This window comes from Spea bombifrons, chromosome 7 (genome assembly GCF_027358695.1).
Source record: "Spea bombifrons isolate aSpeBom1 chromosome 7, aSpeBom1.2.pri, whole genome shotgun sequence".
Classification (NCBI taxonomy): Eukaryota; Metazoa; Chordata; class Amphibia; order Anura; family Pelobatidae; genus Spea; species Spea bombifrons.
Genome location: NC_071093.1, coordinates 20,661,870 through 20,689,202, shown reverse-complemented (window position 1 = coordinate 20,689,202; position 27,333 = coordinate 20,661,870). Strand labels below are relative to the sequence as shown.

Here is a 27,333-nt window from a genome sequence, read left to right as displayed (position 1 = left end):
AGTAAGGCTATTCAGCACTACTTTCTGTCCTGTACCAACTTACTTTCCATTTAAATGCATACAAGATACTATTTGCCTCATAATAGCCAAACAAGTTGGGGTGGGGGGTTCTACTTTTCACCACAATGTTTAAAACATTGGGTAATCTCACACTATTATTACAAGCAAAACGACTGTCCAATTTGGTCATAATGTATCAGATTGGGAATAATGGCGATTCATATGATTAGCAATTACGGCAGAGTATATTTTAATATCAGAGTTAATAAAGGAGATTGGCGTCACATACCTGGCATCCTCCGATCGGCAACCGCAGCTGCCGCGAGGCAGGAGGAGACCCCCTGCCTCTGCACAACAACCACAGCCGCCACGAGGGAGAGGAGGACCTCCCGCGTCCACACAGCCGCGAAGAAGGGGGAGACCCCCACCTCTATTCAGCAGCAGCAGCTGCCGCGACGACGAGGGAGACCTCCCTCCTCCATGCTGCTTTCCCGGCAGCCACAGCTGGGAGACAGGTCCTGCTCCGGTGTCCGGACTCGCTCCTCTTCATGCCACCTAGTGGCACCGGCAGGAATTACATCGGCTTATACTGGGAGATTATGCATACGTCACACTAAATATGGCTGCAGAAGAAGTGACGTAACGGCACTTTGAATATTTGGCGGGAAATCTATAATTAGTGCCAAAACTCCTGTGCGTATTTAAGAGACTCTCAGACTTACAGCCATTGCCTTCTGATGGTCGTGCCTATCTCGGTAGTGCCTATCTCAGTAGGCATTCCAGTTGTTTTTCTGTTATTGACCTCGGCTTATCCCACGACATTCCTGCTCTCCGGTATCATGACCTCAGCTATCCCACGACGTTCCTGCTCTCCAGTATCCTGACCTCGGCTATTTCCACGACATTCCTGTTCTCCGGTATCCTGACCTCGGCTCTCTGGACTATCCTTTACCAGTCCTAGCTGACTTTGGTGTCTCCTTCCTACGCTGTGTCGTGACAGAATCAGAAGGCCATCATGAGACCCGCTTCGGTGGGACAACAAGGGTCCACGGATGCTCGACTCAATGAAATGGATCACCGGCTGGATCGATTTGCTCAAGCCCTCCAAACTTTGCTTCAGCGTACTGATCCTGTGCAACGGGCACCTCAACCAGTGGCGGCTCCTACACCTCCGCCTGTGCCAGTAACTACGGTTCCAGCTCACCTGCCTCCACCGCAATGCTAAAATGGTGACCCTGCAACTTGTCGAGGTTTTTTGAACCAGTGCGAGATATATTTTGAACTGTCTCTGTATGCCTTCCCTACTGAGCGTGCGAAGGTGGGATACATAATTTCGCTTCTTATGGATAGAGAATGGGCTTTGATGCTCTGGGAAAGAAATGCTTCTACGGTGTGCTCCTATGCTGAATTTGTCTCAAGCCTACGAGCCGTATTCGATGTTCCGGGGAGAAGAACCACTGGTTCAACTTCGCTTTTTACCATCCATCAGGGTTCCCGTCCGCTCCTGGAGTACGCTATTGCATTCCGGACCCTGATGGTAGAAGTGACTGGACTAACGAGGCATTAGTGGCTGCCTTCCTTAATGGACTTTCAGAGACCCTCAAAGATGAAACTTCTGCCAGAGATTTACCTACGGACCTAGACTTTCTCAAATTGGTCTTCGCCTCTGCGAAAGACAAGTACAACGTGGGAGTGTGAGGATACACGACAGGGGTGGAAGACCTACTACACACTTTACAGAACAGTTTTCTCCTGCTGCTACCTCTTATGTTCGGGTTGTGCAATGCCCCAGCGGTCTTCCAAGAATTCATTAATGATTGCCTTAGAGACTTTCTCCAACAGTTTGTCGTGGTGTATCTGGACGACATTTTTATCTACTCTCCAGATTTGCAGTCACACCGTACTCATGTTGCTCGCGTTTTGTCCAGATTGCGGCTCCATGGACTATATGCCAAACTCGAGAAATGTGCGTTTAAGGTTTGCAAAGTCACGTTTCTGGGATACGTCATTACGCCCACAGGGTTTGAGATGGATCCATCCAAGGTACAAGCCATTAGAGACTGGCCACAACCACTGAGCTTGAAACCCCTGCAGCGATTTTTGGGTTTCGCTAATTATTATAGACATTTCAGCCGCGACTACTCCAAGATCGCTGCTCCTTTGACGGCTCTTACTAAAAAGGGGGCCAATACCCTGGAATGGTCTTCTTAGGCCATTTCTGCCTTCTCCCGACTCAAGACCAAATTTACCACCGCTCCTGTTTTACGTCACCCTGATCCTCAACTACCGTTTGTTCTAGAGGTCGACACATCCGAATCCAGGATTGGTGCTGTTCTGTCGCAAAGGGTTTCTTACAGTGGTCCACTCCATCCATGCGGTTACTTCTCCAGGAGATTCTCCCCAACAGAGAGGAACTATGATATCGGGAACAAGGAACTTCTGGCTGTCATCCTCGCTCTGGAGGAGTGGCGTCATCTTCTGGAGGGCGTACAAATTCCCACGTTGATTCTGACGGATCACAAGAATCTACAGTATATTGAAACCGCCAAGTGTCTTAACCCTCAACAGGCCAGATGGGCCTTATTTCTCTCCCCATTTCCGTTTGTTTTGACTTATCGTCCGGGTTCCAAGAATGTCAAGGCTGACGCCCTCTCCCGGATGCATGCATTCCCAGAGGAGGAGAGCCGTGCGCCTGAGCCTATTGTACCGACTACCAAGGACCTCGCTGCTCTGCACCTCCGTTGCCGTACCCCCTTAATGGACCGCGTTTCTTGATTACAACCCCCGAGCTCCAGCCTCCTTGCCGGCTGGTAAACTATTTGTTCCCGCACACCTTCACACCCGTGTGCTTCGTCTGTCTTATGGTTCTAGAACAGCGGGACACCCGGGGCTAGCGCGCACCAAGGACCTCGTGTCCAGGACGTTTTGGTGGCCAGAATGGACTAAGGATACTTTCCTGTTCGTTCGCTCCTGTGTCAAGTGCGCTGCCAACAAGTGTTTCAGGAGACACCCCGCTGGGTTGCTTCATCCATTGCCTCGTCCTTCGATGCCCTGGACTCACATTGCCATGGACTTTATTGTTGACCTACCCAACTCCAAGGGATATACTGTAATCCTGATGATCATTGATCGTTTCTCGAAGATGGCCCGCATGATACCCCTGAGGAGACTTCCCACGGCTTCTCCACTGGCGGACATATTCCTGTGTGAGATCGTCCGTCTTCATGGAGTTCCCACCGAGATTGTGTCCGACCGTGGTACTCAATTCATTGCACGTTTTTGGCGTGAGTTTACGAGAGCCTTGGGTGTCACCCTGGCATTCTCTTCTGCGTATCATACACAGTCTAACGGTGCAGCGGAGAGGGCTAACCAACATCTTGAGCAATATCCGCGCATCTTTATCAACCACCATCAGGACGATTGGGTTGACTTGTTACCCTTAGCGGAGTTTGCTCGTAACAATGCTGTACAGGAGTCTACGGGAGAGTTCGCCTTCTACTGCGTTTACGGTCTTCACCCGCAACCCTTCCCTGGAGCATTTCCAAATTCTCCTGACCCAGCGCTGGAGGAGCGGCTGGCTAATATCCAGTCTACTAGGGCTTCGGTGCGGAGGGCTTTGGAGCTGGCTGGTGGGCGACAGGAACTCCAGGCCAACAAGAGGTGTTCTCAGAGTGCCCAGCATGAAGCTAGTGCGACGTTTGATCGGTCATTTTCCTATTATCCGCCGGGTGAATCCTGTAGCCTATGAACTTTCTCTGCCCAGAACACTCCGCATTCCTCGAGTGTTTCGTGTCTCTCTACTGAAGCCGCTGGTCTGCAATCGTTTTTCTACTACTAGACCCTCTGCCTTGGAGACTTCTGCCGGAGATGCTTCCGGGCGTATTCCTCAAGCTATCCTGGACTGTCGCAGGCAACAAGGGAGTCTCCAATACCTGGTCGATTGGAAGGGACGTGGTCCAGAGGATCATTCCTGGGTTCCTGAGGCTCGATTTCATGCTCCTCATCTCGTGCGCGTGTTTCTCGCTAGAGGTCGGCGTTGCCCTGGCAGGGGTCGCCCTGAGGTCGCCCCTTTGAGGAGGGGTACTGTCACATACCTGGCATCCTACGATCGGCAACCGCAGCGAAGAAGGGGGAGACCCCCCACTTCGGACCAGCAGCCACTGTGAAGAAGGGGAGACCCCCCCCTCTGCACGACAACCACAGCCAACACGAGGGAGAGGAGGACCTCCCGCGTCCACACAGCAGCCGCCACGAAGAAGGGGGAGACCCCCCACCTCTACTCAGCAGCCGCAACTGCCGCGAAGAAGGGGGAGACCCTCTGCCGCGAGGGAGACCTCCCTCCTCCATGCTGCGTTCCCGGCAGCCGCAGCCGGGAGACAGGTCCTGCTCCGGTGTCCGGATTCACTCCTCTTCACGCCAACTAGTGGCAGGAACTACATTGGCTTATACTGGGAGATTACGCATACGTCACACGCAAGATGGCCGCGGAGGAAGTGACGTAACAGCACTTTGAATATTTGGCAGGAAATCTCTAATTATTGCCAAAACTCCTGTACCTATTTAAGAGACTCTCAGACTTACAGCCATTGCTTTCTGATGGTCGTGCCTATCTCGGTAGTGCCTATCTCAGTACGCGTTCCATTTGTTTTTCTGTTATTGACCTCGGCTTATCCCACGGCATTTCTGCTCTCCGATATCCTGACCTTGGCTATCCCACGACATTCCTGCTCTCCGGTATCCTGACCTCAGCTATTTCCACGACATTCCTGTTCTCCAGTATCCTGACCTCGGCTCTCTGGACCATCCTTTACCAGTCCTACCTGACTTCGGTGTCTCCTTCCTACGCTGTGTCGTGACAATTGGTAGGTAATTTGCCGGCTTTTAACATTGAAAGTGCCCTGTTTAGGTATTGGTGTTATTGTAGCCTGCAATATCTTTGTGGGGATCCTTTTTGTTTCATATTATTGAACAACTGTCTGGGACAGGGGCCTTTCCATCCTTTAGTCAAAAGAGGTGTTAGACCCCACTAAAGGCTGATTCAATTCCTCCAACTGTTATTCATCAATATGAGGCAAGTCTATATCCTGCAAGCAACTTTCCAACACATTAGAGGTTTTAGGAAGATTGTACAATTTAGAATACGGCTTATTAAAAAGTCATTCCTATAAGTTTTGGGCTTATATTAGTTTGACCTTCAAAAATCTGTTTCTCTATTCTTGAACTAGCAGTATACTTCCTTAGCCTGTTAGCATTTTACAACCATATTGCATTTGCTTTTGTAATCAAGGTTTTCTAATATTCAAGGTTAATTCAGGGGTTTGCTCAGCAAACTTTAATGAAGGATTATCTTTATTCTATCTTGAAACTTTGCAGAGGTTCATGTACAGCTGGTTCAGTGTGAGGCAGTGATTCTTTTTTAATTCTAATCCCGGTTTAATCAAATGCCATATTACGCATATATATGCACACCATGTAGTGTTTTTAGAGATCATTTGTTTTATATCTATATTTGTTTTATTCCTCAATCATTTCTTTTTTAGTCCCCAGGAAGACCTAACTTCCCCCTTCCTGGGGAAGATAAATCAAGAATAAGAACCTAATGATCAGTCCATGCCAATTCAATCTACCGCATGGATGGGATAAGATAGGATCAGTAAGAAAATAATTCTTGAATAAGATAGATATGGCCTAGAAAAAAAGGTATCTTCTCTGACTTCTTGGTATAATAGCTTTTATGAATCATAGAGATCAAATCAGGCCAACACTTCTTGAAATCTACTCGATGCCAGAGCTTTATGCGCTCTGGTGACATTCAGTACAGAATTAACGTCGCCTCCAATCAGGAGAGTTCCCCGTATGATCTTGTCGATGTTATTCATCAAATTAAAAAATCTGACAGAATCTTAGTTGGAGCGTACAAATACGAATGTAAAAATCTCACAGATCAAAATAATAAAATGACTATTTGGGTCTATTTCTGTGTATATTTCTTATATATATATTTGGGCTGCAACTAACGATTATTTTCATAATCGATTAGTTGGGCGATTATTTTTTCGATTACTCAATCGGATAAAAAAATAAATGTAAATTTTTCAAAGAAGATGTTATAAACAAACAGCGGAATAAAAAAAATGTCAGAATAATGCAGTTCTTGTTTTCTTTTCCCAACCTGTCCCCCCCCCATTATGCACATTTGAGCCCAGGCTTGCCTCCCTGATATCACAGTAAGTATAAAATTCATATCTGGGCTGCTGAAAATGAATGGGGGTTAATTTAGGGGCAGTTATGATTGATGGGGTTGTTAGGGTTAATTTAGGGGCAGTTATTGTTGATGGGGTCTTTAGGGTTAATTTAGGGGCAGTTATGGTTGATGGGGTCTGTAGGGTTAATTTAGGGGCGGTTATGGTTGATGGGGTCTGTAGGGTTAATTTAGGGGCAGTTATGAATGAGTCTTTAGGGTTAATTATATGTTTATGAACAGTAGATAAGTCAAGGTGTACAACTAGGGTCATTTTGACACTTTTCAAACAGGGATTTTATAACCAATTGCTGCCAAATTTTGAGGTATTTTTATATTTTTGTGGGGTGTTTTTTTTTTGCATATGTTGCAATGTTGCTTTAGATTTCATATTATATTTTGTATAGAATATGTGCAACTGCAGAAAAAAAACAAATTGTGTTCACCAACATCCCCCGGTTCCAACAAGGTCTCACATGCATGGTTCATGCATTTTTTGAGGAAGCTATGAGGGCAAAACTGGAACATGCGCATTTTAGTTTTCAAATTTTGGAATTTTCAGAAATTGGTTTACTGGGCCCATATGCCATTAGGGACATTTTGGAAGCCCCCACTGTAAATTACCCCATACAAGTATATGTTTATGAACAGTAGACAAGTCAGGTTGTTCAACTAGGGTCATTTTGACAGTTTTCAGGCAGCTATTTCTTCACTGATGTCTGCCAAACTTCACAGGGAAATGTTATTGCGTTTTTATCACATACATTTCAATGTTGCATTGCATTTCTTGCACACCATAAGTGCAACAGTGGAAGAAGACACCGCATTTTGTTCAACAACATCCCCTGAATCCAACAAGGCCTCACATGCAGGGTTCATGCATTTTTTGAGGAAGCTATGAGGCCAAAACTGGAACATGGGCATTTCAGTTTTCAATTTTCTAATTTTCAGAAATTGGTTTGCGGGGCCCATATCCCATTTGGGACATTTTGGAAGCCCCCAATTTAAATTACCCATAAAAGTATATGCTTATGAACAGTAGACAAGTCAAGGTGTTCAAAATACAAAAAAAGTGAAGCGCAATATTCTAATTAAATATAAATGTTACACCTTCTGGTGAAGTGGTGCTGCAAAAACACAGGAACAAACTCCCCAAAATGTTCCAAATGAAATACAATCAAAACCACACAAGTGTCTGCGCACCCAAATAATAAGTGAGTAAATTATATGTGCAACACAAAAATAATATGTACAAAAATACCCTTCCAGCGAGAGTTCCCACACACAGTATCCAAAAGGTTCATATATAAAAGGAAGAGAAAAGAAAAAAAATTATGGTGTAGTATATCAAAGTACGTTTTTAAAAAAACGCTATTAAGCAGATCGGACCCTTACAATTTAAAGGGCATAAATATGCCCATACATAGAGTGTGATGATCTCCTTAGGAGCTTCTTTATCCCACACTGGTACTTGTAGATAAAGAAGGTAGGCAGCGGAGGGGAGTAGGTAAAAACGATAATTTTAATGTATAAAAGAAAGGCAAACTTGTTGTCCTCCGTTTCGGATGTCACAGAGTCCAGGCTTCAAACTTCGTAGCAGCGCTACCACAAAGAAACGCCGTCTTAGTCCTCTGATCCACTTCCGTAATGCTACTCCTCCTCCCGATGTCGTCAACACGCACTACGCGTTTCGCTTATCGCTTCATCTGGTGCATGCACTTGACGCTCTGCCTACTGGTTTATAAAGCAGCCGGTCTATCCAAATTGGTGTAGGGCCGCTGAGGAAATCAAACAGCTGATGCCAATAATGTGTTTCAGGTGAGTATTCACTATGGTTCCTTTAATTTAACCCCTATGTATATGTCCTATATGCATATACAAATTCTCTTAAAAATCCATATAAAAATGACATACAATAAATGCATATAAAACCCCCACATAGGTTAATCCATATAGTTATATATACAGGGTTCTCAGGAATCATAGAATAAATATAAAATAGATACAAATATACTTATGTTTATAAAATATAAAATATTTAAAAATACATATGGAAATCCGACTATCGATATTCAAAAATTCCACCTCTCAACTCCACAATGTTCTGAATAAATATAAATAAATAGATAAGAATACATATTACAAAAAGTTACACAATTCAAAATCACTGTTTAACCCATTAGGAGTCAAGGTCTTAAGTCTAAACATCCATTCCATCTCCTGCTGTCCCAACTTCTTAATAAAATCCTCCCCTCTCCAAAATTTACCAACCTGTGTTATGCCAATAAATTCAAGATCTTTTGGATCTTGGTTATGGTGGGTTAAAAAGTGAATTGGAACACTATGTTTATCGTATCCATTTCTGATGTTTCTCTGGTGTTCTTCTACTCTAGTGTGTAGGGCTCTCGTCGTGCGCCCCACATATTGTAGCCCACAGGGACAACTCAGTAAATATATCACGTTTTTAGAGTGACAAGTAATTTGTTTTTTAATATTATATTTATAGTTTGTGCTATTTGATTTAAACTCGGTTATCTTATTGTTGCCCTTCTTTGCAGTTCTGCAGGCCAAACAAAGTCCACATTTGAAAAAACCATTAGTGTTAGTTAAAAAATTATCTTTATTAACTATTTGTTTTTTCTCCTTAAAGTAACTCTTCACCAATTTATCCTTTATTTTAGGTGCTCCCCTGAATACTATATTAGGGTGTTCCTCTAATATACCTCTTAAGTCATGATCTTTTTGTAGCAGGTTCCAATGTCGTTTGATGATTTTCTTTAATTTCCCTCCTGCTCCGTTATAATCCAAAATAAGAGGCACCTTATTAGACATTTGTTGGCTTTTCCTTTTATATGTGGGGTATAGGATATCTTTTTGTTCTCTTATGGCCACCTCATTCATTACATGATTCAGATATTGTGGATCATATTTCTTCTCAATAAAAGAATCCCTAACTATTGTAGCTTGTGTAATGTACTGTTCTTGATCTGTACAGTTCCTTCTTATTCTTGTAAATTGACTTTTAGGGATATTCTTAAGCCAAGGGGTGTAGTGACAGCTATCTGAAAAAATGTAGCTATTAACGTCTACTTGTTTAAAAAATGTTCTAGTTTTCAATCTAAAATTCTCTACATAAATGCTCAAATCTAAAAAATCCACCTTCTCTTCGGTATATGTAGAGGACAATTGAACCCCATATTGATTGTCATTTAGTCTAGCCAAAAAAATATTTAATTCGTCAATCGCCCCACTCCAAATAAAAAACAGGTCATCAATATAGCGCTTATAGGTCACCAAATTTGCCCCAAGCTCATTACCCGCATACATATAGGTCTCTTCCCAGGCTGTCATAAATAAATTGGCATAGCTCGGGGCAAATTTGGTACCCATAGCCGTCCCTCTAATTTGGAGATAAAAATCATCCTGGAACCAAAAATAATTATGTTCCAGAACGAACCTGATCCCATCAATGATAAAATCTATTTGTTCTTGTTGAAATGCAGACTCCTTCTCCAAAATCTTTCGGACTGCTTCACATCCTTTAGCGTGATCTATAGTAGTATACAAGCTAGTTACGTCACACGTTACTAGGATGTAGTTGGGTTGCCATTCTATTTCGTTCAAAATCCGTAAGATGTCCCCTGTATCTTTCAGGTAAGATTTCTGCAAAACTACTGTAGGTTGTAGTAAGTGGTCTATATATTCTGATAGTCTTGATGTTAAAGATCCTATACCTGACACTATCGGTCTGCCTGGAGGGTTCTGAATGTTTTTGTGGATTTTCGGCAGTAAATAAAAAACTGGGATTCTAGGATAAGTGATAGACAAGTAGTCATATTCCTTCTTATCCAAGATACCCTTAGCATAACCCTTCTCTAATAGACGAATTAAAAGCTTTTTATATTCATTTGTGGGGTCTTTATTTAGTTTAACATAGGTCTCATTGTCTGTTAACTGTCGCAGTGCCTCCTTCACATATTCATCTTTAGAGAGGATAACTATGCCCCCTCCCTTATCTGCTGGTTTTATGATTATTGTATCGTCACTTTGTAATTCCTTTAGTGCCATTTGTTCCTTTTTCGTTAAATTGTATTTATATCTAAACTTATGTTCCAATTTATATGTATAAATTCCAATGTATATATAACTATATGGATTAACCTATGTGGGGGTTTTATATGCATTTATTGTATGTCATTTTTATATGGATTTTTAAGAGAATTTGTATATGCATATAGGACATATACATAGGGGTTAAATTAAAGGAACCATAGTGAATACTCACCTGAAACACATTATTGGCATCAGCTGTTTGATTTCCTCAGCGGCCCTACACCAATTTGGATAGACCGGCTGCTTTATAAACCAGTAGGCAGAGCGTCAAGTGCATGCACCAGATGAAGCGATAAGCGAAACGCGTAGTGCGTGTTGACGACATCGGGAGGAGGAGTAGCATTACGGAAGTGGATCAGAGGACTAAGACGGCGTTTCTTTGTGGTAGCGCTGCTACGAAGTTTGAAGCCTGGACTCTGTGACATCCGAAACGGAGGACAACAAGTTTGCCTTTCTTTTATACATTAAAATTATCGTTTTTACCTACTCCCCTCCGCTGCCTACCTTCTTTATCTACAAGTACCAGTGTGGGATAAAGAAGCTCCTAAGGAGATCATCACACTCTATGTATGGGCATATTTATGCCCTTTAAATTGTAAGGGTCCGATCTGCTTAATAGCGTTTTTTTAAAAACGTACTTTGATATACTACACCATAATTTTTTTTCTTTTCTCTTCCTTTTATATATGAACCTTTTGGATACTGTGTGTGGGAACTCTCGCTGGAAGGGTATTTTTGTACATATTATTTTTGTGTTGCACATATAATTTACTCACTTATTATTTGGGTGCGCAGACACTTGTGTGGTTTTGATTGAAGTCAAGGTGTTCAACTAGGGTAATTTTGACAGTTTTCAGGCTTGTTAGTGACAAGTTTAGGCCACTGACATTGATCAGGGAGACCGATCAATAATCAGTGACTTAAAATGTCACCGACAAGTGATCAGGTAATAATTATGTATTTTTATTAATATATTTTTCCCACAATTACCCTAGATGAACCTTCTCTCTTTCTAAGGCAGGGTCATCCAGGGGCTGCCATAATGATCGGATCGCTCCTATTGGAGTCAGCCTATCATCATCAGCCCTCTTACTAAACTCACAGCATTTGACCTGGAAGCACCCTGGACTTTCAGGTCTGTGCAGTTATTTTTTGATCTTTTTTTTTTGATAATTTTTTTTAACTCTTTCATTTGAGCACAGCATTGACTGATATTTAGTCCCCACAAGCTGTTGGGGACAAATGTTAACCCCTTCCATGCCTACAGGAGTGATCAAAGGGCTTGTTTTTGCTGTTACCAGCAGCAGAGCCCACTACAAAATGGGTATTAACCCCTAAAATACCGCAATCACAGCATTGAAGGGGTTAATGCTGCATGGAGCGATCAGGCAGCAGGGGGATGTTGTGTCATGTCCCCACACTTGTGTGGAGAGCCAATCAACACACAGCCTCTTTCCCTGAAGCTGCCTGTGGCAGCTGAAAACGCGATTGCTGGTTTTCCCGCAATCACGTTTTCAGCCTACAGAATCACTCCGGGGAGTGATCAAAGGCTCGGGGGCGGGCTTGGGGTGGCTGTGCTGGTTTTTCCAGACACCTGGGCAGACAGCAGGAGCGCCCCCACAATCACCACGATTGTGGCGATGTGGGGGCATTTTTTGGGGATGACATACCTGGTATGTCCCGGTCTGACGGTGACATGTGACCAGGAAGTACCAGGTACGTTCCGGTACGGAAGGGGTTAATTTAGGGGCAGTTATGGTTGATGGGGTCTTTAGGGTTAATTTAGGGGCAGTTATGGTTGCGGCTCTACAAACCACCTAGGATCAGAGTTGTGCATCCCTGCAATATATTATGTCAAACGTTATGAAGTAAAATTATTTTAGTGGGCCAGGTTCTTTTCATGTTTTTTTTTGTTTGTTTACAGATCTATCTCTAGAACTCTATCTTCTTATTCATAACCTGGACAGCCAGATGCTAAGGGGAGACAAAATCCAGCAAGTGCTTGGCCAGCTGGCCTCTCTACCCAACATTCACCTCCTCTCTTCTATTGATCACATAAATGCTCCTCTCAGTAAGTGTTACAAATTTGCTCTTACAATGACTGTGATGTTGGCTTCTCCGGAAGCAAGTGCATTACTTTACATTACATTTATTTATATAGCACCTGCATCTTCCATAGCGCTGACTAAAGAGCGGAAGTGTGCTATGGTGGGTGTTGGATCATCCAGCATGTGAATAATGATGGGCGGCTGCATAGCAATCCTGCCTGTTACCAGAACAAGGTTTCTGGATTTTCAACATGATCCACATTCAACACACATTCAACACACTTATTCTAGGCTTGATAACCAAAAAAATTGGAATTTCAACAAAGACAAGACATGTTTGCTCTCTCTTCCTTTACTTCTCACCATACCAGCAAAGGATAAAAATAGAAAACCAAGTGAACCAATCAAAATAAAGACAATAAACAATATGGCTGACAGTAGCCCCTTCCATCCTTCTTTTTCTGCAGCCTGTGAACAGGAAAGTTGCCAACAAAGCTCTTAACCCTTTGCAGTCCAATACATTTTGGCTAAGTGCGCCAAGTAGGTCTAATTTAATTTGTTGCTCGATTATAGGACGAGGTTTTTTTCAGAGAAAATAGAGGTGTGACTCCAGATCCAGATCCCCCGCAGTGCTGCAGGGAACCTGGATCCTTCCCTCTGGCAGCCGGTGGGCGTCTGTGTGATGCACGCAGACAACCTCTGCTGCTGCCGGCGCTTCCCTTGGGGCTTCTATGACGGAGCGCCATGACCTTCCGGTGCTCCACCATAGAACCCCCGGCGGAAGTGCCAGCAGCAACATCTGCTGCCGGCGCTGCTGCTGGGGCTTCTATGAAAAAGCACCGGCGTGACATGACCTTCCTGTGTGCAGTCATAGAAGCCCTGGCGGAATTATCGGCCAGCAGCAGCGGAGGTTGTCTGCGCGCATCGCACAGACCTCCACTGGCTACCCCACAAGACACTAGGGTACAAGTCCAGGGTTGCACTGGTAAGTTGGGGGGGTGGCATGGGAGGGGTATAATAGTTTTCTGGAGGCATATAGGGGGTTAAAAGGCATATCAGGGAGGCAGAGTGGCATATAGGGGTATATAAGGCATGTCTGAAGGGAGAGTGGAAAATAGGGTTAAAATGCATGTCAGGGAGGTCGTCTTATAATTGAGCAAATACGGTAATTAATAAATATTATTCTAACACCATATATTATGTTTGTCTCTCTATTTTTTCATTGTATGAAACTTTATTTATGATCATTTTCATCACTTAAATCACATTCAGAATCACTCTGTTCTAATAGTCTGGCTAATTCTTCCTTATAATAGCTACACCTAGTGGTCACTAGTAAGTCCGACAGTGTACCACAAGCAGTAAAATCATCCAGTAACACAGGAATCTGGACCAGGAAAGCCCTCTGATGTGGATATTACACTGAAAAAGAGGAGAGTTTGTGACAGCAAAGATATAAAGTAAACTTAAAAACAAACTTCTATCATGTAAAGTACTGTCACAAAAATATATGTTAGAACCACCCAATGACAATAAAGAGCGCTATTAAGGGAAGGGGGGGAATATTTGCATTATGTCTTTATTAAACTTCCAAGACAGGAGGCTCATATTTGCAATTTTAACATCTAGACACTAAGGGTGGAACAGCTGAAGTTAAAGGTCTGAAATAAAATTCATGAAAAGTCAAGGCTCCGGACCAATCAGCCACATTAAGAATGTCGGCTAATGGACCACCTGAAAGAAAAGCACCTTTAACCAAATGAGGACCAAAATGACTATCTATGCCTGCTAAGGACAATCATCTAATCCATCTAGCCAAAGTTGGAGAGAAAACAGGGTGAACAGGTCTCGAGCAGGAAAGTAAAAGCTGAGAACTGGAAGAAGAATGATGAATAGCTGTAACAGCTAAATAAGTACTGAGACACCTAGCAATGCAAATCTTAGGGTCATCAACAAGATATGGCTAATGGATCTAGAAGAAGTTTTATCCATCTCCTAATTTTAAACCCAACACCCTCTGGAGAAAAGACTGTGGCATCTGCCTCCAAACCACAGACATCAGAGACTCTACAGAATGAAAGCAAACACAAAACCATAGTAAGCTTAACTGATAATTACCTTAAAGACAGTCATTATCAGGCCAGTTGCGTAAGAAATCCAAAACGATTGTGATGTCCAAAAAGGACTTGTATCTACTTAAACTGTCAGATAAACAAAACAGATGTCCCTAAGCAGTCTGCAGACTAAAGGGTGCTTGCCAATCTAGATCCAGTATGACCACTGGAAATAGCGGAAGGAAAAACATTAATAGAAAGGTATGCTTTTCCTGATGAAAAAAAGTTCCCCTAGAAAATTTAGACGTTAAAGCACAGAGGCTGAATGGGGATCAACCTGTTGCCCCAGACATCAAGAGGACCAGGATGCCCAAGCTAATTTGTGAGTACCGGGTGCCGAAGAAGCTTGGAGTAAATCTCTAGCTTCTTGCGATAGTCCGAAGACTGATGGAGATTCCTAGATGCTGTCCAAGCGACTAAAGATAGACAGCCCGCTATAAGTGGATAGCACTGACCCACCGAATCTAACAGAAGAGAGGGTAATATAGGGAGCACTAGAGGATCCTGAATCGACAGCTCCAGAAGAGCCAGAAACCAAGGCTGGGAATGCCAGTATTCCACATTTTCTTTTACATTTCGTGGTGCCATGTGTTCCATATATCTTCAAACAATTCTCGCATTGAATGAGTTAAAATACTGACATGTTAAATGCCCATGGGGTATACCTACTTTTCAAAAATATATAATTTGATGGGGTAAATTGAAGTGGTTGGGTTCAACAATGTCTCAATTAACACAGGGGCAGGATCAGCACATGTCAAATTTCCAATTTCAAAAATGCACACGTCCCAAATGTGGCCTTTTAGCCCTGAAACAACCCAACAAACCCATGCATGGGGGGACATCACTGTACTCAGGAGATGTTGTGTAACAGTGACATATACAAGGAGCTGTAAATTCATACCTGAATTAAAATGTGTGTGGGGAAAGAAAAAAAAATGACTACCACAAACGCTGGTGGTAGAATTAGTGCATAGAAAGAAAGACTTGAGAAAAACACCATCTGAAATACCCTGAGGGTCTAGTCTTCAAAAAAATATATGGTTTGATGGAATAAACTGCATTGACCGGCTTCAAAGAACTTCCAAATGGGGCAGAATTACCATTACGCTACTTGTAATTATTGCCCTATAAAAAACATTGGGTATTTCTTAACTCAGGACAAATAGTAGAATCTATTTAGCAGTTTTTTTCATTAGTTTAATGGATTTTCTACTTTTTTTGATTGTAAATCATGATACAATCAAAATAATGACATCTAAAGAAAAACCTTCTTGTCCTGAAAAAAACAATATATATAAAACTATAAAATATATAAACTCGTGTGGGTTCAGTAAATGAGAGAGAAGAAACTTACAGCTAAACATGAGCACCGCAGAAATGTTAATGTCACGAAGGGTACAAAAAATTAATTCTGCCAAGTATAATATTAAAATGTGTGATCGATCGATGTATTACTAATCTAACTAAGATAATCACTGAATAGACATATACATTGAAAGGGTTTACGTATAATCAATTATAACACTTATATCAAATGAGTATCTTTTGGGTTATGGGACAGGTATTATAAATGAATTCTGTTCACTGCTGACTGATGTTAATGTTTTCCCTTATTTATTTATTTATTTATTTATTTTACACTCTTTACTACTGATTGATGTAATAGTAACTGAATGAGAGCATCATTGAAAAGACATATACCGTATTGGCTCGAATATAGGCCGCTGTAGGGTATGCAGGGTTTGGAGCGTAACCCAGTGAGACACCAGATATGCAATAGAGGCAAACAGGCAATATCAGGAATATCAGCAGGTTTATTCTACAGAATAGAAAAAGGCATAAACTGTACCGTGTAGCAATCCTGAGGTCAAGGGTAGGTGAAGTATAGCAAAGTCCATTAAGCAAGCCGAGATCAAGGGTAGGAGAGGTATATCAAAGTCCATAAACAAGCCGAGGTCAAAAGTCCAGTAAATCCAATAAAGAGGTATCAGCATACAGGTTCAACACGGGTATCAGCAAACAGGTAGGTAGAGACTTGAACAATCAAGTAATGAGGCCTAGAAGCTGTGGGTTTAAATAGCCCTCTAGAAATCAGCTCCTCCCCACCAATAACAGAGACCCCTCCCCTCCTCAGTATGTACAATGGAGTAGTGACTGTCAATCACTACTCGTCCGGCCCCTGACCAGGAGTTATTCATTATTGGGGGCGCTGGCCACGCCTCCCCGCCATCACTCCACGTGTGGCGTTTCTCCCGTGCGGCATTCGCCGCACTGGAGTCCGGGGATGTGGCCTACCATAGGCCGCGACCGCGTGGCTCGGGGCCGCGTGGTACGCGGACGAAGTCCCGAGCGTCCCGCGACTCCACCATCGGGTGGAGACCTGTGCTGTCGCCGGGGGAGTGAGGTAGGACCCTGACAGCTGCACTTTCCCCCCCCCACTTTAAGTCTTTAAAGTGGGGGTGCGGCCTATATTTGGGGTCTGACGCCCGGGACATGCAGTTCCGGGTGCTGGGCAGGCAGGAGGGCAGAGGTAAAACTCATCGTGCGGACGTTCACCGGCAGCAGCAATGCGCGTAAACAGCCTCCGCTGCTGGCACGTCTGCACGATGTGTTAAAGCACATCGTGCAGACGTGCCGGCAGCGGAGGTTGTTTACGCGCATCGCCACAGGCGGTGAACGTCCGCACGATGAGTTTTACCTCTGCCCACGGGGGAGTGCTGGCACGGGAGATTGTCTAAGCGCATCGTGCACACGTTCTATTAATCTAGAAATTAATATTATCAAGATGCGGGATGGTGATGCAGGAAATATAAGATCAAGACCATCAGATCAATAGTCTGTGAACCAATGGGAATTTTAAATTTGTTTATTATGTTTGTATTTATGTTTGTAACTGTATATTCGTTTGTAATTGATTCAATCGAATAATTTGTTTTCTACTAAAATAAATTTAAATAAATAAAAAAATAAAAAATGTGTGATCGATCTTCATGATTATAGACTGGCCAGAATTACAGAAGTCGCAAATTAATTAATGAAGATTATTTCAAATCTCTGTATGGTTTGTAAGATTGTTTCCTTCATGATATTCTGTCTGTAGCATACTTAAAACACTAGCATGAGTGCTTTTAGAATCAATGGTTTTCATTGTCTCTCTTACCAGTGTGGGATCAGTCAAAGCAGAGTCTATATAACTGGTTATGGTATGAGACAACCACGTATAGTTCCTACGCTGAGGAGACTTCATATGAGAATTCCTTGCTGGTGAAACATTCTGGGGCATTGGCTCTTAGTTCTCTCACTCATGTACTTCGCAGCCTTACTCCAAATGCTAGGTAAATGCTACTTTTTTATTTTCTTAAGTGTATATTGGAGCCTATACCGGCTAACTTATTCAGTCTGTGTTGTTACTGGCATATATATCAATTTACCAAGCCTACACCTGGTTTCTTTCTCATTTTTAGAGGTATTTTTCGGTTGCTGGCAGAATATCAGTTGGCCAATAAGGACAATCCTTCATTTTCAGGTACTTTATTTAATTATTATGTAAGTCTACAATGCTTATTTGTTTATCATATAACCCTAACAGGTTGACCTAAGGAAAACCTGCATGGAAACACTGTTTTGGTAAACTTGTGATTCATAGGAAGTCACAAAAATGAGGTCAGACCCCCCACGAATCAGATGAAGTTTCTTTAAAAGAAGAAATTAGGCTGCAACTAACGATTATTTTCGTAATCTATTAGTTGGCCGATTATTTTTTTGATTAATCAGATATAAAAATAAATGTAAATTTTTCATTTATTTCAAATAACTGGATGTTAAAAACAAACGGCAGAATAAAAAAAAACTTTGATACAAATGCATTTCTTGTTTTCATTTCCCAATCTGCCCCCCCCCCCCAGATATGCACATCTGAGCCCAGGCTTGCCACACTACCTCCCAGATATGCCAGATACCCCCAGATATGCCGCACTGCCCTCGCCACATATGCCTTATATACCCTATATGCCTAATACCCCCTGATATGCCACTGTGCCCCCTGATATGCCTTATACCCCAGTATACCTTATACCCCCAGATATGCTACTCCCTCCTCCCCAGATATGCCATAGTGCCCTCATAGATTTACAGACTCGTTCACAGCACACTGACACAATATAAATACAGGATTAATCTTTACTGCCCCCAGGATTTAGGTCCCCCTTAGTTTGCCCCCTTTACCTCCAACTGCACCTTAAGTTAAGTTTATTAAATTAATTATCAGTCCTCACCATTAAATTAACCCTAAACACACCATCAACCATAACTGCCCCTAAATTAACCCTAAACACACCATCAACCATAACTGCCCCTAAATTAACCCTAAACACACCATCAACCATAACTGCCCCTAAATTAACCGGCGCGATGGATGGGCATCTGACAATGGGTTAGGCATAAGGCTAAGCTAGATATAAGATAAGGCCAGGGACTAAGGAAAGTATTCAGAGGTCGGGCAAACTAAATGACCCAAATGGTTCTTATTTCCCGTCAAAGTTGCAAAATAGGTTGGCTCACTTTCACTCACACTCTCATTCTTGTTCACTCTCTCTTATGTTCACTAAACATTTCTCTGTCTTCTCTGCAAGACCCCTTCTGCCAACCACTTCTGCATCTGTACTTTTCATCTTCTATCTTTTTCTTCTATACTGTGTGCACAATTATTAGGCAAGTGAGTATTTCCACCATATCACAATTTTAATGCATATTCTCCAACTCCAAGCTGTATAAACTTGAGGTGATGTGTATTTGTGTAATGAGGGTGAGTGCAGCCTAAGCAGACGAACACCCTATGTCAAGGTGTGCATAATTATTAGGCATAATTATTTAGCTGACTCTGAAAGGTCAAACATTTTAAAAAGTCTCTCAGAGGGATGCAGATATTGAGGTGTGATCACAAAACCACCAAACATTTTGTTGCAAATAGTCAACAGGGTTGCAAGAAAAGATGCAAATTAACTGCCAGATATTTGGGAAGAATCAAACATGGATCTACCAGTAACCCATCATCCTCCAGTGCTGTCATATTCCAGAACAGCAACCTACCTGGAGTGCCCAGAAGTACATGGTATTCAGTGCTCAGAGACATGGCCACGGTACGGAGGGCTGAAACCCAGCCACCACTGAACAAAACAAATTAGTTGAAACATCAAGACTGGGCAAAGAAATATCTGAAGACAAAGGTTTTATGGACCGATGAGATGAGAGTGAATCTTGATAGTCCAGATCAGGGGCGTACCTAGAGTATTTGGCACCTGGGGCGGATCCTGTATGTGGCTACCCCCCCCACACACACACGCACTTTAAAACTGCATAGCTTCTATCGTTAGGCAAACATTGACAGGTGTACAGTATAACTGTTATCATTATATACTAAGGTAGACATTGACGGTGGTACAGCATAACACCTATCACTATATACTGAGGCACACATTGACTGGGGTACAGCATAACACCTATCACTATATACTGAGGCAGACATTGACGATGTTACAGCATAACTGCTATCATTATATACTGAGGCAAACATTGCTGGTGGTGCAGCATAACTGTTATTATATACTGAGGCAAACATTGACGATGGTATAGGATTACTGTTATAATTATATACTGAAGCAGACATTGACAGTGGTACAGCATAACACCTATTAACAGCAATCACACTCCTATCATGCCCAGGTTCTAGCATGTACTGGTTGCCTAGGCATGATAGGAGTGTGATTGCTGTTAGCAATCAAATATATAAATATTGTTATTGAATTTTTCTGTCCAATTTTAGTGTGTTACTTACTTTTAATAAAAGTGTGGCTAACACACCAAAATTGGACACAAAAAAAATCAACAATATTATTTATATATATATATATAATTTGCCAACAGCAATCACACTCCTATCGTGGCCAGACAAGCCAGTACATGCTGGAACCAGGGCATGATAGAAATGTGATTACAGCCTCCCTATGCCATGCTATCCCCCCCACACATTCACAAACATTCAGCATAAACTACAGCATAACACCCATCACTCACACATTTACTAATCTACTCTCACTGAATTTTTCTACCTTTTCTCTGTCACTGTCACTTTTCCTCCTCCTCTTCGTTCTTCCTCTTGGCTCTTCTTCTTCTGCTTCAGTCTCGTGCGCCGGGATATGACATCAAATCAGTTGCCGCGCACATCGCAAGGGGGCAGGATCGGAGGTCTGCATTAACAGACCTCCTGCTCCCTTGATTGTCTTTAAGAAACTTGATCTCCCTAACCGAGCCTGTTCCTCTAGCGGCAGACATTACTGTCCGTCTCTGAAGGGGTGCCGGCATGTTGGCACCCCCTGATGAGCGGCACCCGGGGCAGACCACCTGCCCCCGATAGGTACGCTACTGGTCCAGATGGATAAGCCGTGGATCAGTAACGGGCACAGAGCTCCACTTCAAATCAGATGCCAGCAAGATGGAGGAGGGGTACTGGTATGGGTTGGTATTATCAAAGATGAGCTAGTGGGACCTTTTTGGGTTGAAGATGGACTCAAACTCAACTCTCAAACGTACTACCAGTTTTTAGACAGCGGTACAGGGAAAAGTCTGCATCTTTCAAGACCATGATTTTTATGCAGGACAACGCTCCATCACATGCATTGACGTACTCCACTGTGTAGCTAACCAGTAAACACTGGTAAAAAAAAAAATGACATGGCCCCTTTCTTCATCTGACCTAAACCCTATTGAGAACTTGTGGGCCCTTCTTAAACGGCAGATTTACACTGAAGGAAAACAGTACACCTCTCGAACAGTGTCTGGGAGACTGTGGTTGCTGCTGCACAAAAACTTGATCTTCAACAGATCAAGAAACTGACAGACTCCATGAATGGAAGGCTTATGACTGTTACTGAAAAGAAGGGTGGCTATATTGGTCACTGATTTATTTTTGTAAATGTCACAAATGTTTATTTGTAGATTTTTAGGTGTTTTGTTTAGTATTCTCACTAGATGAAAATAAACACGTAAGATGAGAAAATTATCTTTTTTCATAAAGTTGCATAATAATTCTGCACACTAATAGTTGCCCAATAATTGTGCTAACATAGATATTTTAAGAAAGCCATTTCTTAACATTTTGGATTGGTGGAGAGCACTGTAGTTGTTCAATAATAAAATTAATCCTCAGAAACACAACTTGCCTAATAATTCTGCACACAGTGTATCTTCTATCTTGGTCTGCATCTGAATACATCATCAGCCATGCTCTTAATCTGAACCTGCCCCTGCATCGAGACTCCTACCTTATCCGGCACCCAGTGTCCTTACAGAAGCCCCAATATTACAGACAGATTCACAGGGCAAGCGACACGTGATATTTAGCGTGGTTCTATAACTGTTAGAAGTTGCAATAAAGGGTTACAGTTAATCAGATACACATGTCATTCGGAATCTTAACTGGGTCAGATTTGAGTCCTGTGTCACAAAAAAAATCAGTCTAAAATTTGTTTTGTCTGGTTTTCTTTTTCTTTTGCATACATGTTGACATACATTTTACATGAACTCCAATGCATTTTATTGCATGTAATTTGAAACATGTATCCTTTCATTGGTTGTTATAGAATGACACAGCTGTCATTTTTACTGATTTTACTTCTCACTGAGTGCATCTACTGAAACCAGGAACCACCGATTTGCATGTAGTAAAAGACGTGGACGCCCATGCAAAACAAACTCCAATATGCATTTAATACGAAATTGAACAGGGGGTGCTATTTTAAGTTATTACAATCGTCATGTGTGTGCGCTTATATTTTTCCTGCAGGTCTTTCGTTTCAGGACTTTTATCAACTGTGCCGAGAAGCATTTCTTGTTAACAGCGACCTGACACTCAGGGCTCAACTAACTGAATTCAGAGACCACAAATTAATCCGTGCAAAAAAGGTACAATTTTTACCTACTATTACACCATCCGTCATCCTGTACAGTTTTCACAGCTCCTGCTAATCTCATGGTATAGTGAAAAAACGCCCAAAGTGTTAAATGCAGCCAAATGTTGCCCCCTCATATAGGCAATCGGTTTGCAAGGAAGTTAGTTAGCAAGGAATGTTATTTTATATAGTATGAGTGAGTCATGGTTTTTGTATTAGGCTAGTGGCTAAAAGTTAGGCTTACAGGAAGTAAGTGTCGGAAAAGGGATATATTTGAGAAAAGGGGATTCCAGGTGCCGACACACCTTCGTCTAAGGGTTAATAACTTAAATCCACGTAGCTCGAATAATCACAAGAAAATGCTTCTTTGATAGGAAAATGGAGGGTTTAATGCTGTGATGAAGCCTATGAAGGCTAACACACACAGGGTTACATTGGTAATGAAGATGTAACTCCAGCAAGAATGTAAAGATTGTAACTAACTGCTACAAGGATGGAAAGATTGTAACTCAACTAAGGACATATAGGAAGTTCTTATAGGGAGGGATCAAAGGTACATTTCATTAACATTACTATTGGTTAACTAATTACAATATCAAAAGACAATGCTAACACTTTACAATTTACAATCCTATGGATAAACGAATTAAAAGACAATACATACAATTTACAAAAAGACAATACCAACACTATACAATTTACAATATCAAAAGGAGTTTCTAAACTGATACCACTGATAATCAATAGTGTCTGCCATTTACATTTGCTGTTTGATGTGGATATCAAAAAGATATAAACTGGGGTTAAATAAAAGTCACCGCCTGTCCTTCTAATGTTACCTCCACACTAAGTTGGTTTAGTAAGATTATATTATTATGTCTGTGAGTTAGGTGTATTTAATTGTTTTCCCTCCTTACAATGCATTCAGCCGATACCGAGGCGCGTCAGTAACACTACCCCCTACCCCCTACCCCGATAGCCTTTTGATTGCTCTGAGTGCCACCCTGTAAATGATGTTGCCGTCATTCACAGGATGGCATTAACAATAGATTTGAGTTCACAGAGGGTCTATCCAGACCCTCTTGAGAACTCTCGAGCGTTGCATCCAACCATGCATCCAACCATGCAAGGTCAATGGAGCCCAGCTCACTAATCAGTGAGATAAGTTAAAAAAAAAAAAAAAATTATGGTAACGTAAAAATCCTCATTGTCACCAAAAAAATCCTACAATTTTTTCTCTTCACAATAATTCCTGCATGGAAAAAGTTAAAATATTGGCATTACAAATAACCCATAGGGTGTCTAGTATTAAAAAATGTATGATTTGATGGGGTAAATTGAATTGGCCGGGTTCAAAGATGTCCCAAATATGGGATATGGGGGCAGTAGGATCAGATGTCTAAATGGCAAAAAAATACACACCTCACAAAGGCGGCCTTTTACCTCCCAAATAACCCAACAAACCCATGCATGGGGGGTATCACTGCGCTCAGGAGATATTACTGAACACATATTGGGGTGTTGTTTGACACGGACATATACCAGGAGCAATAAATTCATACCTGAAGTACAACTAAAAAATATGCCTTATACCTCCCTATATGCCACTCTGCCCCATAATATGCATTTTAACCCCCTAAATGCCAGAATGGTATATAGGGGTATAAGGCATTTCTGGAGGCAGAGTGGCACATAGGGGGTCAAAAGGCATACCATGGGGCACAGTGGCATATCATGGGCCACAGTGCCATATTGGTGTGGCAAGCATGGGGGCAGATGTGCGTAACTGGGGGACAGGTTGGAAAATACAAGGAATTAAAAACAAAAAAAATATTTTTCTCAATCATAGCTTTTATTAAAAAAAATAGTTTACATCAATTAACATTTACTGGTAAAACTTTTTTTCCTTTAGGGTCGTCTTATATCCAGGCTTTTTCTTTTTTTCCTAAGTTAATATTCAGATTTTGGGGGTCGTCTTATAATCAGGGTCGTCTTATAATCGAGCAAATACGGTATTCTCTGTTGGGTTTTTTGTAGTTCACACTCATTGTAGTTCAGGTTTGAATTTATAGTTCCTGGTATGCCATTGATAAACACCTCAACATGTGTTCAGCAATATCTCCTGGTATAGGAGTGTTCGGGGGCTAAAAGGCCAGATTTGGGAGGTGTGCATTTTTCAGTTTAGAATTTTACCATCTGGTCATCCTGCCCTGTGCCTTATTTGGGAAATATTTGAACCCGGCCAGTACGATTTACCATGCATTTTTATTTAAACTAGACATCATACTTATTAAACACGTGGATTCACTTACGACATCCCTGGAGCGCTGCGTTTTCTTGGATTAATGTCACATAGTACTTTAGGTAAGAATTTACAGCTCTAGGTATATGTCACTGACAAACACCCCCACAATATATGTTGAGCAACAACTGATACCACCCAAGCATAGGTTAGTCTGGTTTGTGGGATAAATGGCCACATTTCAGAGGTGTGCATTTTGTTTTCTTTAATTTTTACATCTGGCCAGTCTGTATCCATGTCCTACTCAATTTACCCCATCAAACCATGCATTTTTTTAAAACTAGACACCCCATAGCCCTTTTAAATGCTAGTATTTTAAGACTTTCCATTCCAGGATTTTTTGGGAAGATATAGTGCTCGCAATTTTTTTTTAATATATATATATTTTACTAATCCCGTTGTGATTAGAAATGTGAGCTCCGTTGCCTCAACATCGAAGAAAGGGACCTTCAATTGCTATCGAAGCTTATTTAATGATACACAAAAAAATATATTAAAATGTACTTTATTGGGCAGTTTTGAAGTCTATGACTACTATCAGTGCTCTACAAACAGGATATCAAAATTTTAAAACCTCTGGTTATGACCCCCCAACTGTCCCAATTTGGGCAGGACAGTCCCAATTTTAGGACTCTGTCCCGCTGTCCAGCCTATCCCTACCTCTGTCCCGCTTTGCTATCCACTTCTGACAGATTGCTGAAACCGAGTGCAAAATTCTGCCAACCAATCAGCAGTGTTCTGCTTTGAGCCAATCGGCATCTTGTACCTTGAGCTGATCAGGATGGTGCCCCCACAGGCACCAGATGAGCCCCCCAGGCCTGAAAGGTAGGATCCTGGGATGATTTTTAATTATAAAAAAAAAATCTCTTCTGCTGTGGACTACTCTTCCAGTGTTGCTCACCCAGCATCATGGAGGACACCTGGCTGGCTGAGAATCATGGGAATTGTAGTTCACGGCTAACATCTGCAGCTTTACTGCACTTCCTATGATGCCCCACTTTCACATTTTGGAATGTTGTGAGGTATGTCTAGTTGCTAGACAGAAATACACATCTTTTGTTTATGGCCTGTAATTTCTCAAATTGATTAACAATTTAGGCATATTAGGTGCCTCCTAACACAAGAAGTGATGATGAGTGTTAATTTTAAATCTGCATTGTGTGTATCATTGTACTGGATTTTCTATTTTGTTTTTGACCACCTATTGTCTCACTTCCCCCTCAACCACCGACTAGATTGTAAGCTTGCAAGTGCAGGGCCCTCTTCTCCTTTTGTACCAGTTTGTTATTGTATGTGTTTTGTAATAGCTAATGGCTCCTGGGTGTACACTAAATAAGAGAAGGTGAGATTAGAGTTGACCATAGCAAAACTGCTAAAAAGTTTGGGGTAATGGAGTCCATGGCATCCTTTGATTATGCTGGTTTTTTTTGTCATTGTATGTACACTTCTGTTTTGTAGTAAATCCATTTAAAATTAATTAACAAAAATAATTCTGAACAATTGGTAATGTATATACTGTTAATTTACAGGGTGCAGATGGTGTGGAATATTTGGTTATCCCTCTGGACCTGGGGACGCTGACAGATTTCTTGGAAATGGAGGACAAAGGGGCATAATGAGTGCATTCAAGGATAAACTGAGTCAGGGATGTTTACTTATCTGTCCTAAAACATTAGAGGCCATGTTTACTAGACCTCAGTGTTTCTAATGTTGTATTTTAACATCTGCACAAATATATTTTTGAAGGTCCATATTGGGAATTTAAAATTCTGATTAAAGTAGCTTGATATTTCCAGATATTCCTAGTAAAGTGATTTTTTTTGAAATGATGAAAAGCATCATCAAACTATTCAAATGTGTCCGTCACATAACGTTTCTTTAGTAGCAACTCTGACTTGAATTGCCAATGCATTACTTTGTAACATTAACAGCTGACCAATCATTACAGACTGTTTAATATTTTTGTATCTAGAGCACACGGGTGACTATACCCTATTTGTTAACTGGTATATGCAGGACAAATTCATAGTTAAAATCTGCAAAGCAATGTACTTGTATACAGCCATTAAAGATATGCTGTAAATCATATACATGCTATTAAAAAAAAACAAATGATAAACCCCTTGTATAAATTGTAACGGATCTCCTTTACTCTGACTGCAGAACCTCTCGCTGTATGGGCCGATGTCAGAGTATCGTCCTCCACTGCCTTCCCCTCAAGACACATCAGTCGGGTCTAGATTCTTGAGGGTAAAATCATTAACTTAGTTTAATGAGAAACAGTACAAGGGGGTATTTTACATACAATAGTCACAGCAAAACGCACATTTTTCTTGATCAGGCCCTTCTTTGCACAGCTCCATATTTGCACTTGGCTCATCTCGCTATCTTGGTAGTCTGTGGGGAAGATGGTTAACACAGGCAGTTCCCTGACTTCTGGCTGAAACGGCTGGATATGAGATCTTGGTGCAAATACTGGCCATGGAGGTCTCTTTCTTGTAGGTCTAGACCAGATGGAGAGTAAAACACCACACACAAAATCCCTTCCCAAAATGCAGGTACCTCT

The 27,333-nt window shown here is 41.8% G+C and overlaps 2 protein-coding genes across 4 annotated transcripts in view; one reads left to right on the top strand and one right to left on the bottom strand.

Annotated features, from left to right (window-relative positions):
- ORC2 (origin recognition complex subunit 2) overlaps nt 1-26,886 on the top strand; it is a 113,108-nt gene extending 86,222 nt beyond the window's left edge. For all 3 annotated transcript variants that reach the window (XM_053472268.1, XM_053472265.1, XM_053472267.1), the window contains 5 exons: nt 12,279-12,425; nt 17,683-17,854; nt 17,984-18,045; nt 22,360-22,478; nt 26,297-26,886. In XM_053472268.1, coding sequence (XP_053328243.1) covers nt 12,279-12,425; nt 17,683-17,854; nt 17,984-18,045; nt 22,360-22,478; nt 26,297-26,383 — 587 coding nt within the window. In that variant the 3' untranslated portion in view covers nt 26,384-26,886. The remainder of the gene's footprint in view (nt 1-12,278; nt 12,426-17,682; nt 17,855-17,983; nt 18,046-22,359; nt 22,479-26,296) is intronic.
- Nucleotides 1-27,333, bottom strand: part of BZW1 (basic leucine zipper and W2 domains 1) — a 245,153-nt gene that overhangs the window by 124,524 nt on the left and 93,296 nt on the right. The gene's annotated exons all lie outside the window — the stretch shown is intronic.